Source organism: Moschus berezovskii, chromosome 3 (assembly GCF_049115385.1).
Source record: "Moschus berezovskii isolate FMDL1 chromosome 3, NW_MosBer_1.0, whole genome shotgun sequence".
In the NCBI taxonomy this organism is placed as follows: domain Eukaryota; kingdom Metazoa; phylum Chordata; class Mammalia; order Artiodactyla; family Moschidae; genus Moschus; species Moschus berezovskii.
Window position 1 is genome coordinate 15,117,009 of NC_142462.1, and position 19,013 is coordinate 15,136,021.

At 38.0% G+C, this 19,013-nt stretch overlaps 1 protein-coding gene across 4 annotated transcripts in view; it reads left to right on the forward strand.

Annotated features, from left to right (window-relative positions):
* AKAP9 (A-kinase anchoring protein 9) overlaps positions 1 to 19,013 on the forward strand; it is a 176,186-nt gene that overhangs the window by 29,890 nt on the left and 127,283 nt on the right. For all 4 annotated transcript variants that reach the window (XM_055420403.2, XM_055420407.2, XM_055420415.2 and 1 more), the window contains exons 3-7: positions 9,014 to 9,058; positions 16,562 to 16,615; positions 16,977 to 17,147; positions 17,894 to 18,049; positions 18,707 to 18,904. In XM_055420403.2, the coding sequence (XP_055276378.2) occupies positions 9,014 to 9,058; positions 16,562 to 16,615; positions 16,977 to 17,147; positions 17,894 to 18,049; positions 18,707 to 18,904 (624 nt within the window). The remainder of the gene's footprint in view (positions 1 to 9,013; positions 9,059 to 16,561; positions 16,616 to 16,976; positions 17,148 to 17,893; positions 18,050 to 18,706; positions 18,905 to 19,013) is intronic.

Below are 19,013 nucleotides of genomic sequence, written 5' to 3' on the forward strand. Positions count from 1 at the left end.
TCATGTATGGATGTGAGAGTTGGACTATAAAGAAAGCTGAGCACCAAAGAATGGATGCTTTTGAACTGTGGTGTTGGAGAAGACTCTTGAGAGTTCCTTGGACTGTAAGGAGATCCAACCAGGCCATCCTAAAGGAGATCAATCCTGGTTGTTCATTGGAAGGACTGATGCTGAAGCTGAAAATCCAATACTTTGGCCACCTGATGTGAAGAACTGACTCGTTGGAAATGACCCTGATGCTGGGAGGGATTGGGGGCAGAAGCAGAAGGGGATGACAGAGAATGAGATGGCTGGATGGCATCACCGACTCGATGGACATGAGTTTGAGCAAGCTCTGGGAGTTGGTGATGGACAGGGAGGCCTGGCGTGCTGCAGTCCGTGGGGTCACAAAGAGTCAGACCCGACTGAGCGACTGAACTGACTGGCCAGATCTTCTTTATTCATCCCTCTGTCAGTGGACATTTAGGTTGCTTCCATGTCTTGGCTGTTGTCACTGCAGTGAACATGGGAGTGTATGTATCCTTTGAACCACGGTTTTCTGCAGTTATATGCTCAGAAGTGGTATTACTGGATCTTATGGTAGCTCTATTTTTAATTTTTTAAGGAACCTCCATATGGTTCTCCATAGTATCTATACCAATTTACTTTTATCACATAAAATGTAGGAGGGTTCCCGTTTCTCCACACACTGCTACGTTTTTTGTTTGTAGACTTTGTGATGATGGCCATTCTGACTGGTGTGAGGGGAAGGAATAGATAGAGTTTGAGATTGATGTGTACACTCTGCTACACTTAAAATAACCAACAAGGACCTAAAGTATAGCACAGGGAACTCTGCTGAATATTCTCTAATAAACTAAATGGGAAAGAACTTGAGAAAGAATGGATACGTCGGTTTGTATTAATATAACTGAAACACTGTGCTGAATATCTGAAACTAACACAACATTGTTAATAAACTATAATCCAATATAATCCAATATGAAAGAATGGATGTTGAATTATATCAGATGCTTTTTCTGCATCTGTTGAGAAGCTTATACGTTTTTTGACTTTTTTCTGTGATGTGGTGTATCACATTAATTGATTTGCGTCTGTTGAACCATCCTTGTGAACCTGGGATGAACTCAACTTGAACATGATGCATGGTCCTTTTTAATGTGTTAGTGGGTTTGGTTTGCTTGTTTTGTTGAGAATTTTTAAATTTATATTCATCAAAGGTCAGTTCAGTTCAGTCGCTCAGTTGTGTCCGACTCTTTGTGACCCCATGGGCTGAAGCACACCAGTCCTCCCTGTACATCACCAGCTGCCTAAGTTCACCCAAATTCATGTCCATTGAGTCGGTGATGACATCCAACCATCTCATCCTCTGCCATCCCCTTCTCCTGCTTTCAATCTTTCTCAGCATCAAGGTTTTTTCCAATGAGTCAGTTCTTCACATCAGGTAGCCAAAGTATTAGAGTTTCAGTTTCAACATCAGTCCTTCCAATGAATATTCAGGACTGATTTCCTTTAAGATGGACTGGTTGGATCTCCTTGCAGTCTAAGGGACTCTCAAGAGTCTTCTCCAACACCACAGTTCAAAAGCATCCATTCTTCGGTGCTCAGCTTTCTTTATAGTCCAACTCTCACATCCGTAAATGACTACTGGAAAAACCATAGCATTGACTAGACGGACCTTTGTTGGCAAAGTAATGTCTCTGCTTTTTAAATATGCTGTCTAGGTTGGTCAAACTTTTCTTCCAAAGAACAAGCGTCTTTTAATTTCATGGCTGCAGTTACCATCTGCAGTGATTTTGGAGCGCAATAAAGTAGTCAGCCACTGTTTCCACTGTTTCCCCATCTATTTGCCATGAAGTGATGGGACCAGATGCCATGATCTTAGTTTTTTGAATGTTGAGTTTTAAGGCAACTTTTTCACTCTCCTCTTTCACTTTCGTCAAGAGGCTTTTTAGTTCTTCTTCACATTCTGCCATAAGGGTGGTATCATCTGCGTATCTGAGGTTATTGATATTTCTTCTGGCAGTCTTGATTCCAGCTTGTGCTTCATCCAGCCCAGTGTTTCTCATGATGTACTTTGCACATAAGTTAAATAAGCAGGGTGACAATACACAGCCTTGATGTACTCCTTTTCCTATTTGGAACCAGTCTGTTGTTTCATGTCCAGTTCTAACTGTTGCTTCCTGACCTGCATACAGGTTTCTCAAGAGGCAAGTCAGGTGGTCTGGTATTCCCATCTCTTTCAGAATTTCCCACAGTTTATTGTGATCCACACAGTCAAAGGCTTTGGCATAGTTAATAAAGCAGAAGTAGATATTTTTGTGGAACTCTCTTAGTTTTTCCGTGATCCAGTGGATGTTGGCAATTTGATCTCTGGTTCCTCTGCCTTTTCTATATCCAGCTTGAACATCTGGAAGTTCACTTTTCATGTACTGTTGAAGCCTAGTTTGGAGAATTTTGAGCTTTACTTTATTAGCGTGTGAGATGAGTCCGGTTGTGCGGTAGTTTGAGCATTCTTTGGCATTGCCTTTCTTAGGAATTGAAATGAAAACTGACCTTTTCCAGTCCTGTGACCACTAATGAGTTTTCCAAATTTGCTGGCATATTGAGTGCAGCACTCTCGCAGCATCATCTTTTGGGATTTGAAATAGCTCAACTGGAAATCCATCACCTCCACTAGCTTTGATTGTAGTGTTTCTTCCTAAGGCCCACTTGTCTTCGCATTCTGGTATGTCTGGCTCTAGGCTGGTAATCACATAATCACAACATCATGATTATCTTGGTTGTGAAGATCTGTGTATTCTTGTCACCTCTTCTTAATGTCTTCTACTTCTGTTAGGTCCCTTCCATTTCTGTCCTTTATTGTGCCCATTTTTGCATGAAAAGTTCCCTTTGTATCCCTTGGGCAAGGCAATTCATCAAAGGTATTTCCTGTAATTTTCTTATTTGTATCTTTCGTTGGGGATATTAAAAAAAAAATAAAGGTAATGGTGGCTTCATATGATGAACACTTTGGGAGTGTTCCCTCCCTTTTAATCTTTTGGAAGAGTTTGAGAAGGATTGGTATAAATACTTTGTTTACCAATTCCCCAGTGAAGCCATCCAACTTGTTTGCAGGAGTGGTTTGTTGTTTTTTTTTTTTTTTAATTAACAGGTACTGTTTGACTTCTGGAGATAAGTCTGTTCAAATTCTCTGTCTTGATTCAGTTTTGGTGGGCTGTATCATTCTAGGATCTGGTCTATTCTAGGTTGTCCAGTTTGTTGGCATATAATTGTTGATAGTATTCTCTTAAGGTTTTTTGTGTTTCTGTGGTGTCAGTTGTTATTTTCCGCTTTCATTTCTTATTTTATTTGGGTCCTTTCTCTTCTTGCTGATCCATGCCAGAGGTTTGTCAATTGTGTCCCTTCAAAAAAACGGCTCTTGGTTTTATTTCTATTTTTAAAAATTCTATTTTATTTATTTTATTTCTGATCTTTACTGTTTCCTTCCTTTTGCTGATTTTAGGCTTTGCTTTTCTTCTTTTCCTTATTCCTTTAGGTGGTAGGTTGTTTCCTTGAGAAATTTCTTGTTTTTTTGAGGAAGACGTGTCACTGTGAACTTCCCTCTTAGGCCTGCTTTTGCTGTGTCTCATCGGTTGTGTGGTGATTGTATTTGTCTTGAGGTATTTTTTTACACTTGGTCTTAGCCCAAGGCCAAGAAGTGATGTCTCAAGTATTTTTAATTTCTTCTTTGATTTCATCATTGAGCCATTGCTTTTCTTAAAAAATAAAATTTGTTTATTTTTGATTGCACTCGGTCTTCATTGCTCTGCAAGGGCCATCTCTCCTTACAACGAGTGGGGGCTCCTCTGTGGTTGCAGCACGTGGGCTTCTCACCGTGGTGGCGTCTCTTGCTCCAGAGCACACACAGGCTCAGTAGTTGTAGCACACGGGCTTAGTTGCCCTGCGGCCTGTGAAATCTTTCCGGTGTCCCCTGCATTGACAGGCTGATCCTTAACCACTGGATCACCAGGGAAGTCCAGTGGTTTTTTGGAAGCATTTTGTTTTGTTGTTATTGTTCAGTATTAAGTCGTGTCCGACTCTTCGCGACCCTATGTACTGTAGCACGCCAGGCTCCACTGTCCTTCACTGTCTCCCTGAATTTGCTCAAACTCATGTGCACTGCGTTGGTATGCTGCTGATCACCTCATCCTCTGCCGTGCCCTTTTCCTTTTGTCTTCAGTCTTTCCCAGCATCAGGGACTCTTTCAGTGAGTCAACTCTTCACATCAGGTGGCCAATGTATTGGAACTTCAGCATCAGTAATATTCAGGGTTGATTTCCTTGTAAGATTGATTGGTTTGATCTCCTTGTAGACCAAGGGACTCTCAAGAGTCTTCAGGAGCACCACTATTCCAAAGCATCAATTCTTTGGCACTCAGCCTTCGTTATGATCCAGCTCCACATCTGTACATGACTGTGGGAAAAACCGTATCTTTGACTACATGGATCTTTGTCAACAAAGTGATGTCTCTGCTTTTTAAGATGCTGTCTACATTTGTCATAGCTTTCCTTCCGAGGAGCAAGTGTCTTTTACTTTTATGGCTGCAGTCACCGTCCACAGTGATTTTTGATTTCAAGAAAATAAAATGTTACAGCTTCCACTTTTTCCCATTCCATTTACCACGAAGTGATGGGACTGGGTGCCATGATCTTAGTTTTTTGAATGTTGAGTTTCAAGCTAGCCTTTTCACTTTCCTCTTTCACCCTCATTAAGAGATTCTTTGGGGGCTTCCCTGGTGACTCAGTGGTAATAACCCACCTGCCAATGCAGGAGACACAGGTTCAATCCCTGGGTAGTGAAGATCCCCTGGAGAAGGAAAGGCTACCCACCCAGTATTCTTGCCTGGAGAACTGCATGTACAGAGGAGCCTGGCGGGCTACAGTCCATGGGTCCACAAATAGTCAGAAATGACTGAACAATTAAGCTTGCAAGAGGTTCTTTAGTTCCTCTTTGCTTTCTGCCATTAGAGTGGTATCATCTGCATATCTGAGGTTGTTGATATTTCTTCCAGCAGTCTTGATTTTATGTTGTGATTCATCCAGCTTGGCATTTCACATGATGTGCTCTGAATATAAGTTAAATAAGCGGGGTGACAATATAGTCTTGATGTACTCCTTTACTGATTTTGAGCCAGTCAGTTGTTCCATGTGCAGGTCTAACTGTTGCTTCTGCCCTACATGTAGGTTTCCCAGGAGACAGGTGTTGGGATCTGGTATTCCCATTTCTTTAAGAGTTTTCCACCGTTTGTTGTGATCCATACAGTCAAATGCTTTAGTGTAGTCAGTGAAGCAGAAATAAATGTTTTTCTGGAACTCCCTTGCTTTTTCCATGATCCAGCAAATGTTGGCAATTTAATCTGTGGTTCCTCTGTCTCTTTGAAACCCAGCTTGGACATATAGAAGTTCTCAGTTCACATACTGCTGAAGCCTAGCTTGAGTGATTTTGAGCATTACCTTGCCTAGCATATGAAATGATCACAATGGTATGGAAGTCTGAACATTTTTTGACATTGCCCTTCTTTGGGATTGGAATGAAAACTGACCTTTTACACTCCTGTGGCCACTGCTGAGTTTTCCAAATTTGCTGACATATTGAGCACAGCATTTTAACAGGATCATCTTTTAGGATTTTCAATAGCTCAGTTGGAATTTCATCATCTCCACTAGCTTTGTTTGTAGTAATGCTTCGTAAGGTGCACTTGACTTCACACTCCTAGATGTCTGGCTCTAGGTGAGTGACCACATCATCATGGTTGTACGGGTCATTAAGGTCTATTTTGTATAAATCTTCTGTGTATTCTTGCCACCTCTTCTGAATCTCTTCTGCTTCTGTTAGGTCTTTACCATTTCTGTCCTTTATCATGCTCATCCTTGCATGCAGTATTCTCTTGAGATCTCCAGTTTTCTTGAAGAAATCTCTAGTCTTTCTCATTCAGTCATTTTCCTCTGTTTCTTTGCATTATTCACTTAAGAAGGCTTTCTTATCTCTCCTTGCTGTTTTCTGGAACTCTGCATTCAGTTGGGTATATCTTTCCCTTTCTCCATTGCCTTTCACTTCTCGTCTTTCCTCAGCTACTTGTAAAGCCTCCTCAGACAACCACTTTGCCTTCTTGGCATTTCTTTTTTTCTTTGGGATGGTTTTGGTCACTGCCTCCTGTACAGTGTTATGAACTTCTGTCCATAGTTCTTCAGGCATTCTGTCTACTAGATCTAATCCCATGAATCTGTTCATCACCTCCACCGTATAAGGGATTTGATATAGATCATACCTGAATGGCTTAGTGGTCTTCCCTACTTTCTTCAATTAAAGCCTGAATTCTGCAATAAGGAGCTCATGATCTGAGCCACAGTCAGCTCCAGGTCTTTTGCTGACTATATAGAGCTTCTCCACCTTTGGCTGCAAAGAACATGATCCACGTGGTTTCAGTATTGACCATCTGGTGATGCCATGTGTAGAGTTGTCTCTTGTCTTATTGGAGGAGAGTGTTTGGTATGACCAGTGTGTTCTGTTGACAAATTCTTAGCCTTTGCGCCATACACCAAGGCCAGACTTGCACATTATTCTGGATATCTCTTGACTTGTTATTGCATTCCAGTCCCCTGTAATGAAAAGGACATCTTTTTTGGTGTTAGTTCTAGAAGGTCTTATAGGTCTTCATAGACCTGTTCAACTTCAGCTTCTTCGGCGTCAGAGGTTGGGGCATGGACTTGGTTTACTGTGATTTTCGTTGGTTTGTCTTAAAGTGAAGCAAGACCATTCTGTTGTTTTTGAGGTTGCACTCAAGTACTGCATTTCAGATTCTCTTGTTGTATCTGGGGCTACTCCATTTCTTCTAAGGGAGTCTTGTCCACAGTAGTAGATATAATAGTCATCTGAATTAAATTCACCCATTCCAGTCCATATTAGTTCACTGATTCCTAAGATGTAGATATTCAATCTTACCATCTGCTGCTTTATGTCAGCATGTTGTTTAGTCTCCCTGTAATCATTTTTTCCCTTTTATCTTTCTGTGATTGATTTTTAGTTTCATGCTGTTGTGATAAAAAAGATGGAGTTGATTTCTGATTTGTGATTACAAAAGATGCTTGAAATAATTTCTGTCCTCTTAAATATGTTTAGGCTTCACTTCAGTTCAGTTGCTTAGTCTTGTCTGACTCTTTGTGACCCTATGCATGGGCTGCAGCACGCCAGGCTTGTCCATCACCAACTCCCGGAGCTTACCTCAAACTCGTGTCCATTGAGTCGGTGATGCCATCCAACCATCTCATCCTCTGTCATCCCCTTCTCCTTCCACCTTCAATCTTTCCCAGCATCAGGGTCTTTTCAAATGAGTCGGTTCTTCACATCAGGTGGCCAGAGTATTGGAGTTTCAGCTTTAGCATCAGTCCTTTCAATGAATATTTAGGACTGATTTCCTTCAGGATGGACTGGTTGGATCTCCTTGCTGTCCAAGGAACTCTGTCCCTTGTCCAAGGTTACCATGTATCTTAGTATGTGGTCTGTCCTAGAGAATGCTTATATGTGCTTTAAAAAGAATGTGTAGTCTGATTTTGGTGGAGAAGACAATGACAAGCCACTCCAGTACTCTTGCCTGGAAAATCCCACGGATGGAGGAGCCTGGTAGGCTGCAGTCCGTGGGATTGCTAAGGGTCGGACATGATTGAGCGACTTCACTTTCACTTTTCACTTTCACACATTGGAGAAGGAAATGGCAACCCACTCCAGTGTTCTTGCCTGGAGAATCCCAGGGATGGGGGAGCCTGGTGAGCTGCCGTCTCTGGGGTCGCACAGAGTCGGATACGACTGAAGTGACTTAGCAGCAGCAGCAGTCTGATTTTGGAGATATAATATCCAGAAAATATCAATTAAGTTTACTTGTTGTGTTCTGTCATTTATGATCTCTATTGTGTTTTGATTTTCTGCTGGAAGACCTGTCTGTTGATGTCAGTGGGTCATTAAAGTCTTCTGTTATTATATTCCATCAGTCTTTCCCTTTATATCTGTTAGTGTTTGTTTTATGTATTTCGATGCTCCTATGTTGACTGCATGTATGGTTTGTATTTGTTGAATGAAAAAAGGAAATATCTAGGTTTCTTTTCTCACTTGTAAAATTAGATTCTTAGACAGTGAAAGCAGTGAAAATTTGGGTTTTCTCCTTGACTCTTCTTAGTACTTCCAAGCTGAGGGAAGCTTGGAAAAGCCACTCACTTCTAACTCCAATACTTTGGCCACCTCATGAGACGAGTTGACTCACTGGAAAAGACTCTGATGCTGGGAAAGGTTGGGGGCGGGAGGAGAAGGGGACGACGGAGAATGAGATGGCTGGATGGCATCACCGACTCTGTGGACATGAGTTTGAGTGTACTCCGGGAGTTGGTGATGGACAGGGAGGCCTGGCGTGCTGTGATTCATGGGGTCGCGGAGAGTCGGACACGACTGAGCGACTGAACTGAACTGAACTGAACTGAAGGATGAAGTAGAAATGTTTCAAAATTTTTTGTAATCTGCAACAGTGTTAATAACAACAAAAGTTGGTAATTTTCTTCAATTTGTTACTAATTTTCTAGCACCAAGGTTGATGATTCTTTCTCTTAAAGAAATTGAACTTTTTTGAGTTATAATTTAGGACTGTTTTATTTAAACGAAATATCGGAATTAGAAGGATGATATCTTATTTGGTCCTCTTTCCTTAGAAATGGTTTGTAGTATGTGAAAAACCTTGTGTGAAAGTGCATCTTGATACTTTTATACTTAGAAAATTATCTAGTCATAAATTTTAGATGTGACTTAGCCATAATGATTCATAATCAGAGTAGCATTTTTTTACTTGCGTAATTTTTTCTTGGTTTTTAGTGATATTTTTTGAGTTTTCTTTAATAAGTTACCAATAGTAATGGGCTAATAAAGTACAGTATTTGGAAGGGGAGTTTTAGAAAGATCTTAAATAATCAGTTTTTGCTTTCTTTTTTAGCCAGAAAGTGAAATTTCAACCACAGCAGATGATTATAGTTCAGAGGTAAGAATAATTATTCTTCAGAGGTAAGAATAATTATTTGTGATTAACATTTTATATTTTTAAAAATTATTGCTGATTATTAGTTTTTTATTACTTACAAGTCACATGCTTTTATTATTTTATAAATATAATAAAAATTAACATAGTATGATGTAAATAACCTAGAGAACTTGAAGTTTATGTTTTTCTGACTTCTTTTTTCAGATTATTAGTTAAAGTCTTAAATCTCTTTGCGTAATGTGGTCCTTAATTAGATGGAGACCTTGTTTTAGTTTCTAGGAAAGTGTTTGAAATTGGGTTTTGTTATAAGATTATAATTAACACAGTAAACCTTTCATAATATAGGCTATTTTATTCTGTATAATGTTTTCTACAAATGCTTGAATTCTAGTTCATTATATAAATCCATTTATTGACATTAATGTTGCAGTAGTGACTTTTAGGTGATAAAGGCTAATGTGGGCATTGGGCACTTTAGGAGATACTTTCTTTAGGTGTTAATAAATGTGTTGTTTATCGTTTTCCTTTAGACATGATTGTCATTTATTTTTGGTCCAATATTTGAGGACATGGAAAACTTTCTTACTCTGAATGGTTGAACAACTCAGTATATTCTATAAGTTTTCTTTGGATATATTTATTTGATAATTGCTTTATGGAATTTTGTTGTTTTCTGTCAAACCTCACATAAGTTTTGATTTATCATAGTTGTCTAATAGAAAAAAAAACTTCATGTTCTTAAATGAACTTACTACTGTTTTAGATTGCTAATGGGAGTAAGAACTGTTACATTTCAAAAGTTTAAAGTGGTTGAAAGCTGGGAATATATTTATTAGAGATTCTCATCAGGAAAATAACCAATGTTAAATAAATAATTTCCTAATTTAAGCTACATAAAGTTGCCTTTATGGGTAATATCTCAGTTTTAAACTATAGGTTGCAATTCAGAGAATTTGCCCTGTGACTTTAAATTATGTATCTCAGATATGAAAACATTGCTTTTCTCTTCTATAATACCTTACTTCTTAGAGCTTGTCTCTCAGTTGAAAGTTTAAGATGGTTTGATGCTTGAACCACTGGAGACTTTGGGGCAGCCTACGATTCCACAAAGTGCATTTTTTTCTTTAGCAGTTCAGTTCAATCATTCAGTCGTGTCTTTTGCAACCCCATGGACTGCAGCATGCCAGGCCTCCCTGTCAATCACCAGCTCCCAGAGTTTACTCAGACTCATGTCCATTGAGTCGGTGATGCCATCCAACCATCTCATCCTCTGTCGTCCCCTTCTCCTCCTGCCCCCAATCCCTCCCAGTATCGGGGTCTTTTCCAATGATTCATCTCTTCGCATGAGGTGGCCAAAGTATTGGAGTTTCAGCTTCAACATCATTCCTTCCAGTGAACATTCAGGACTGATCTCCTTTAGGATGGACTGGTTGGATCTCCTTGCAGTCCAAGGGACTCTCAAGAGTCTTCTCCAGCACCACAGTTCAAAAGCATCATTTCTTCAGTGCTCAGCTTTCTTTATAATCCAACTCTATATTCCGTAGGGCTTCCCTAGTGGCTCAGATTGTAAAGAATCCGCCTGCAATGTGGGAGACCAGGGTTCAATCCCTGGGTTGTGAAGATCCCCTGGAGGAGGGCATGGCAACCCACTCCAGTATTCTTGCCTGGAGAATCCCCATGAACTGAGGAGCCTGGCAGGCTACAGTCCGTGGGATCACAAAGAGTCGGACACAACTGAGTGACTAAGCACACAGAACACAGGTATTACATATATACGTATAGTTATGTACATGAATATAATAGTTGCACTCGTCTCCCATGCTGGTAGGGTCATACTTAAAATCTTGCATGCTAGGCTTCAGCAGTATGTGAACCAAAGAACTTCCAGATGTCCAAGCTAGGTTTAGAAAAGGAGAGGAACCAGAGATCAAGTTGCCAACATTCACTGGATCATAGAGAAAGCAGGTGAATTTCAGAAAAACATCTACCTGTTTTATCGACTATATTAAAGCCTTTGACTGTGTGGATCATAATAAATTGTGGAAAGGTCTTAAAGAGATGGGAATACCGGACCATCTTACCTGTCTCTTGAGAAATCTGTGTGCAGGTCAACAAGCAACAGTTAGAATCCTGTATGGAACAACTGATTAATTCAGGATTGAGAAAGGAATATGACAGTGCTGTCTGCTGTCACCCTGTTTATTTAACCTATACGCTGAGCACATCATGAGAAATGCCTGGCTGGATGAATTACAAGTTGGAATCAAGATGGGTGGGAGAAACATCAACAACCTCAAATATGTGGATGATACCACTCTAATGGCAGAAAGCAAAGAGGAACTAAAGAGCCACTTAATGAGGGTGAAGGAAGAGAGTGAAAGAGCCAGCTTAAAACTAAATATTAAAGAACTAAGATCATGGCATCCAGCCCCATTACTTCATGGCAGATAGAAGGGGAAAAGGGGAAACAGTAACAGATTTCCTTTTTGGTGTGTAAAATCACTGTGGATGGTGACTATACCCATGAAACCAGAAGACGATTGCTTCTTAGGAGGAAAGCTATGACAAACTTAGACAATGTGTTAAAAAGCAGAGACATCAGTCTGCTGACAGATGTCCATATAGTAAAGGCTATGATAGTCTTCCCAGTGGTCACGTATGGTTGGGAGAGCTACCATAAAGAAGGCGGAGCGCCGAAGTATTGATGCCTTTGACTTGTGATGCTGGAGAAGACTCTTGAGAGTCCCTTGGACTGCAAGGCAATCAAACCAGTAGTAAGGGAAATCAACTCTGAATATTCATTGGAAGGACAGATACTGAAGCTCCACTATTTTGGTCACCTGATGCGAACAGCCAATTCATTGGAAATGTCCCTGATGCTGGGAAAGATTGAGGGCAAAAGGAGAAGAGGGCATCAGACGATGAGATGGCTGGATGGTGTCACTGATACAGTGGTCATGAACTTGGACAGACTTCGGGAGATGGTGAGGGACAGGGAGGCCTGACGTGCTGCAGTCCGTGGAGTCTCAAAGAGTGGGACACAACCATGTGACTGAACAAAAGCAATACACATGAATAATTGTGCACAGAATATATACCGATTCATACATAGATAATTTTTTAAACCAAATTTTCAGGAAAAAGATACTTTTACTGTGTGACCAGTCCTCTGATACTTTTTCTGATGCTGACCCCTAAAGCTCAGTTAGGTGATTTATAGTTTGAAAAAAATTAGTGATTTAGAAGTTTACATTGAAAGATATTTATCAAATAATCTTTGGCCGATTTGAATCATAATCCTTTTAATATTATCCATTTGGGGCCTCAATTCACAATGGATTATACTTTGAAAAACTTACATATTTTAATTTGTCTATAGAATACAGTAGAAAAATTCATAATCTGTGAAACATTTGATGATGTCATATCAAGATTGCTAAAATGGATACTGGTTTCAATCCATGATCCTCTGGACTAGTTTTGGGTCTCTAGCCAGTTGATTTAATTATATTGGACTGATTTGACCGAGATAGAATTTCAGGGAATTTCTAACCCATATTCCCTGTGTTAGAAGACAGAAAAATCTTCAGTAGTTCAGTTTTGTAAGCTAAGGAATATGCAACATGGTATATTAAATGCATTTCAATAAAAACTAAAAAATAAACCAAGGAATAAATCTCACATTATAATACTCTTCATACTAAAACTCTTAGAAATTACTTCTGAGTAATGCCCCTCAAAAATGAAATTCCTTTCTAAGCAACACATAACTACAGATTACAGATTTGCAAAGTTTAATAATCTTGGCTCCTCTGGTTTGCATTTGATTAATTGTAAAATTTCAAAACTATATCATTTTAATCATAAGACTTAATTATCTTGCATTTTGTCTAAATATCACTGTCATTTTTCTGCATAGGGAAATAAGGTGATATAAAAAGGCAGGGGCTTTGGAGCAGATTCTGATCTCTGAGCTGTTTGAAGCTGGACACCTCACTTAAACTCTGAAATACAGTTTCCTTACCTGTAAAATGGTGGAAATAGTATCTATCTCACAGGGTTGTTTTGAGGGTTATTTGGTAATCTTAATATAATTGATACATGAAAAACAGTCAGCAAAAGAAAAATTTTTACAGTGCTTCAATGGAGGTATGCTTTTCTTCACACTAAGTTTGTAAGAAACAAATGAATTTTTTTACCAAATTATTCTCAGAAGGATTTCAGATTCCAATTATATGTTTAATTAAAACTAGCTTGGAAATTTTATTTTGGTAGATATGGTATGTGCTTAATGTTCTTGACTTCTATGATTAGTATTCTCCTTGTCTTAAAAAATGGATTCAGGTCTAGAAAGCATTAGTCAGATAATTTTATCCTATGACCTACCTAAGATCTGTTGTGTATTAAAATATATCCAGTTATGTGTACTAGCGAAATCAGACTAAATGGAAAATACCCTTTTTACAAATTAATTCAAATTATACATAATCTTTTCAGTTCTTGGAGAAGGGACATTTCATATCTCAAATACCATATTTATATAAAATATTTTTATTGATACCCTTTGAGCAGGGTTATTTGGGAAAAGTTGGAAATGCTACAGGCAATACATAGAGATTAAACAAGTAAATAAATATGCTTTGCTGTGTGTAGAAAGATGAACTGATAGGAGAGCATGCACTCTCATTATAGATTTCATTATTCAGATTCCATTATTCAGTACTTCTTAACCAAGTCACTTCCGTGACTCATGGCATTTTTGAGATGACTGACTGGGGTTGGAGACATAGACGATAGCCAGCCGTTGAGTGATGCAGACTTAGCCTTTCCACAGCCTTTCAGTTTTGACTTGGGTTTCTTTCTTTCTTTTTTTTTAACTTCACCATTTTTAAAAGTTTCTCCCTGCCTGCCTCTGCTCTACTAAGGTATAATGGACAGTTTAAAATTGTGTTTATTGAAGGTGTACAACGTGGTGCTTGATACTTAACTTTGAACCTCCTTAGTTTCTTGGCTCTCGGAGAAGGCAATGGCAAGCCGCTCCAGTACTATTGCCTAGAAAATCCCATGGATGGAGGAGCCTGGTAGGCTGCAGTCCGTGGGGTTGCTAAGGGTCGGACACGACTGAGCGACTTCCCTTTCACTTTCCACTTTCACACATTGGAGAAGGAAATGGCAACCCACTCCAGTGTTCTTGCCTGGAGAATCCCAGGGACGGGGGAGCCTGGTGGGCTTCCGTCTATGGGGTCACACAGAGTCGGACACGACTGAAGTGACTTAGCAGCAGCAGCAGCAGTTTCTTGGCTCTAATCCAAGAGTTAGCTAGGCACACTGAAGTCCTGTAATTTTTATGAACTTTTTGAACTATCAGATTCTATTTTTTATTAAAACATCCATTATTCAAATTTTTATACATACGTCAGATTAAGTATAAGGATAAAGTATTAATCGTTAATAAAAGATAAGTTACTCTGTTTTTGAACTGATGTTCACTGAAAAGTGTTTGTGTGAAGAACATTGTTATAAGAGTGATCTGTCCTTTGATGTTTTCTGAATAGCAGTATTTTTAGGAAATGATACCTTATAGAACATTTTAAAATTTAGAATGCACCTTATGTACTTTCCCAAATCTTCAGGTTGTCTACACAGGTGGAACAACTTGTGAATTCAACAAGACTATATTGGTATAACCTAAAGGTTAAGTAATTTTGACAGATGCCACAGTGAAGAAGGACATTAAGAAAAGTTACTGTTTTTTAGTTGAAGGAGTCTGTTCATCTAATCTTCATGTTTCAACTTATTAATATTCTTTCATATTATGGTTTACAAAGTATTGCTTTAAAAGGCTATTGTAAGAGGATGAGACAAATGCTCTACCCTTTAGGTACCAGTGAAGTAATTATCTAGATTAAAAAACATAATAATTTATTGCTATTAATGATCCTAATATTCTGAGGAGTGTTTCTGTTTTACCTTTGAAATATAGTTTGTTTTAGTTTAGTTTTATTACCCATTTACATGATACTAAATTTTTAAAAACTATTAATATTGACAGGATTTTTATATTTATTATAATAAGACAATTAAGTTTTGAAAACAGTCATGTAGTATTTTATGCATAGAAGCCAATGCATATGAGTAGCTCAAGTATAAAATGTACTCAACTTAGAGAAAATTTAGGCTGAATGTTGGCTATGTAGTGTGTTTGCATATACAGTTAAAATAGATTACTAATTTATGTAAGTGATATCATCACCACTTAAAGGCATATCCTTTGCTTAGTATGATACTTGAGAATATTCATAAAATCCATTTAATTACTCGGTTACCCTAAAGGAAAAGTTTTAGTAGACATTTATCAAAGTGCTTCGTAACGGGTGGGGAGGGAGGTGGAAGGTAGGTTCAGAATGGGGGAGACACGTTTATACCTGTGGCCAGTTCATGTTGAGGCATGGCAAAACCCGTCACAATACTGTAAAGCAATCATCTTCTAATTAAAATAAATAAATTTCTAAAAAATCAAGGAAAGCTAGTGGAAATTTAGATGAACTTAATTGAAAGTTATCACAGGTGATTTTATTAATAATCTCAATAGAGTTAGTACTGCTGTGTTTTGATAGTTTTCACAAATTGCAATAATGTGTTGCCATAAAGGTGAATTTTTTTAAACTTTGGTTTTGTTTTCTGAAATTATCCTTGGCGAAAAAGCAAAGGAATCAGACTTTATAAAGAACTCTTAATTAGGACCATCCCCACTTTTATAGTGTTGTGATCCATATAGATCTGATCCTAATCCTAGGATATTCTGTGTATTTCAGTATTAAAATCTTCATAACTTGCATTCTGTTAACACAGAATGTGAAAAATTAAGATGTAAGCAAGAATGAAGTTCAGTTGTTTGCTCTTAGCGGGAAAGAAGGGATTATTGAGTAGATTAATTGATTTGAAATTAATCTGCCTCCAGGTCGGCCTCACCACAAAATGTCAGTGATAGAGGCATTTGTATTGTGGAGAGTCTCCACGTCTGTCAGAGTTGGCAAGGCTCTCGTGGTACCCCCAGGCAAAAGTTCTTGGGGGAGTTTTCCAGAGCTCTTCATCTCCTCATCCTTCTTCATTTGCTCTCCAGTAGACTTAGACCAGTACACAGTTTTTACTTTTAAATCAGTTGTGCTTCATCAAAAAACAATTACTTACATGAATTTAGGTGTTTTGTAGAGGAGGATCTAGGACAAAAGAGAAACTGTGCTTAGAGCTTTAATTCACTTAAATGGAAATGTATGTAGCACAGTGCCATTTTCATTGTAAGCACTCAGATGTATGAGGAGTCAGTGGCATTTGAAACAGTCATAATGTTTTTTAGATGTTTAAATTTCATCATGTTTGTTTTTGCCAATGTGGCATTTTCCTTAGGCATAAGAAAAGCATGAATACAGTTAGCATAAATCAATTTTTAGCTTTAAGTAAAATTCTAAAATCATAATATTTCAGGAAATTGTTTTTGTACAGGTAAATGGTTGCGGTTTTGTGGTGAGAACAGGAAAGCCTACAAATTTATTAAGGGTACAGTATTTAAAACTACTTATGATATTAATGTTTCATTCTATTTAAAGCTGGTTACTAACAAAGCTTTTTCCTGCATGTATTTCTTTCTGTGTGTGATTTCTAAATGCTTTTAATGTGTAACAGAACAAAATTATCCACCTTTTGTTATAAAACTCAGTTGTAACAGAATTTGCAGATATCTTGTTTTTGCTCTTGAGGTATTTATTAGATTAACAACAAAGTAGGGTGTCATGCTGGTAAATTCCTAGGTGATGAGTGATGTTTTAAAGTAGACTTTGCTGTGGGATTCAGTTTTTGAATCTCTTTTCCTGAGAAACTGTTGCTAGTAATGAATTATTTAAAATCTGGGTTGGCGTAGGAAGAAGAATTTGGTGTTGATGATTCTTACTCTGAACATGGAGCACAGTACAATCAGACCCACCTAGAGATGATGGAGAACGAACTGGCTGGGAAGCAACATGAGATTGAAGAGCTCAGCAGAGAGCTCGAAGAAATGAGGGCTACCTGTGGGACCGAAGGGCTGAAGCAGGTGTGTTCACCTTACGCACAGAACAAAAATAGGAAATTTGAATGATACATTCTTTAAAGATGGGGTTTTTAAATGGTGGCTTAGAGTCACCTTGTGATATTTGTCCTTACATATATCATAAACAGTATTGCTTAAAGCTAGTTCATATAAATATAACTAGATATTTTATTAAACTGTATGAGACAGCTAGGATGAAATCCCTTCAGTATGGATGGATGTTTTTGTAATCAGCCTGAGAGAACCACGTCAATACATTAAGACTTAGACTCGTTAAACCTGTCAGCAGGTCTTTGTAAATAACTTTTTATAGTTAAAATGACATCTGTTAGTTTGTGGCAGTCAGTTATGAAAACAAGGTGAAATAAGACATTGATGAGGATGACAGTATATTTCAGTTTCACCTTCTCTAGAAACAAGTAATACTTAAGCATGGCTATCATGGTAATACCTACAAACCTTGGAGCATCCCTAAATATAAAGATACTTGTCCTTCTAGAAGTAGATATATGGGTAAGTCAAATCTAATGTATTTTGTTCTCTAGTTCAGATAGTCTTTTTAGAGTTGGTTTGGAAGTAAAACTAATTGTTGCAAGATAATAACGTTCAAATATGGGAAAGATTGCTTACAAATAATTCTGCCAATGCATTTTGAATATCTGTACCAATATCTGTACTAAGTTACCTGTACTGCTATTTAATTTTGTTAAATAAGTGCAGCACTTTTAATTTTCACTGATGTCTTTTAGTTGCAAGAATTTGAAGCTGCCATTAAGCAGAGAGACGGCATCATAACCCAGCTCACTGCTAATTTACAGCAGGCAAGAAGGGAAAAGGATGAGACAATGAGAGAGTTTTTAGAGTTGACTGAGCAGAGTCAAAAATTACAGATTCAGTTCCAGCATGTGAGTATTACTAGTGGAAGAAAATTTATTAAATTTTTAATAATGAATTAAAATTTTTTTCTCATTTTTCTGGAACAAATATAAATTTGTTTAAAGGTCCTGTTTGCTTATTAATGTATTATGTTGAAAAAACTGGTTAATACTTGTTATATTAACTAAGAATTTAATTCGTGCTTCTTGAGTGGTTTTATGCTATTAGTTTCTTTATACTTCTTTCTCATCTATATTTAAAAATCTTCTAAGTTTGATAAGGTGAATTTTTGCAGAAATTAACCTGTAGTTACATCCTTTGTCTAAAAGATGTCCGAAGTCATACCCTGGTATGACTTTATTTTAGTTAGATTCTGGAATGTAACTTGATTGAATATATTCCATTTACCTTTAATAAGATCCACAGGAAACTAGTTGTATTAATCAAGGTTTCTGATGATGAGCAACAAAAAATAATTTCAGATAAGGGAGGAATCTGTCAGCTTAGATAATGTACCCATACTTATCTGATCAGCTGTGGAAACGTGTTGGCTGGAGTCTCAAACCTCTGAATCCAGCACAGTTCCCAGAGAGCAACTATTAGCCGAGCAACACCCACAGGGATGTCCATTCCTTGGTGCACTCATTTCAGAATTTAATATTTTGGGGTTTCTTTTTATTTTCAAGTTACAGGCTAGCGAAACTCTGAGAAACAGCACGCACAGTAGCACAGCTGCAGATTTACTGCAAGCCAAGCAGCAGATCCTCACTCACCAGCAGCAGCTGGAAGAGCAAGACCACCTGTTAGAAGACTATCACAGAAAGAAAGAAGACTTCAAAATGCAGATTAGTTTCTTGGAAGAGAAAATTAGAGCATATGAAATGGTATGTTTAATTTAAGGAAGTCAACCAGTGTACAGCAACCTAATAGTTAACTTAAAAGTTTTTTTATCCAAGTGTTTCTCTTTTTGTTATGCACATGAATCACAAAGTT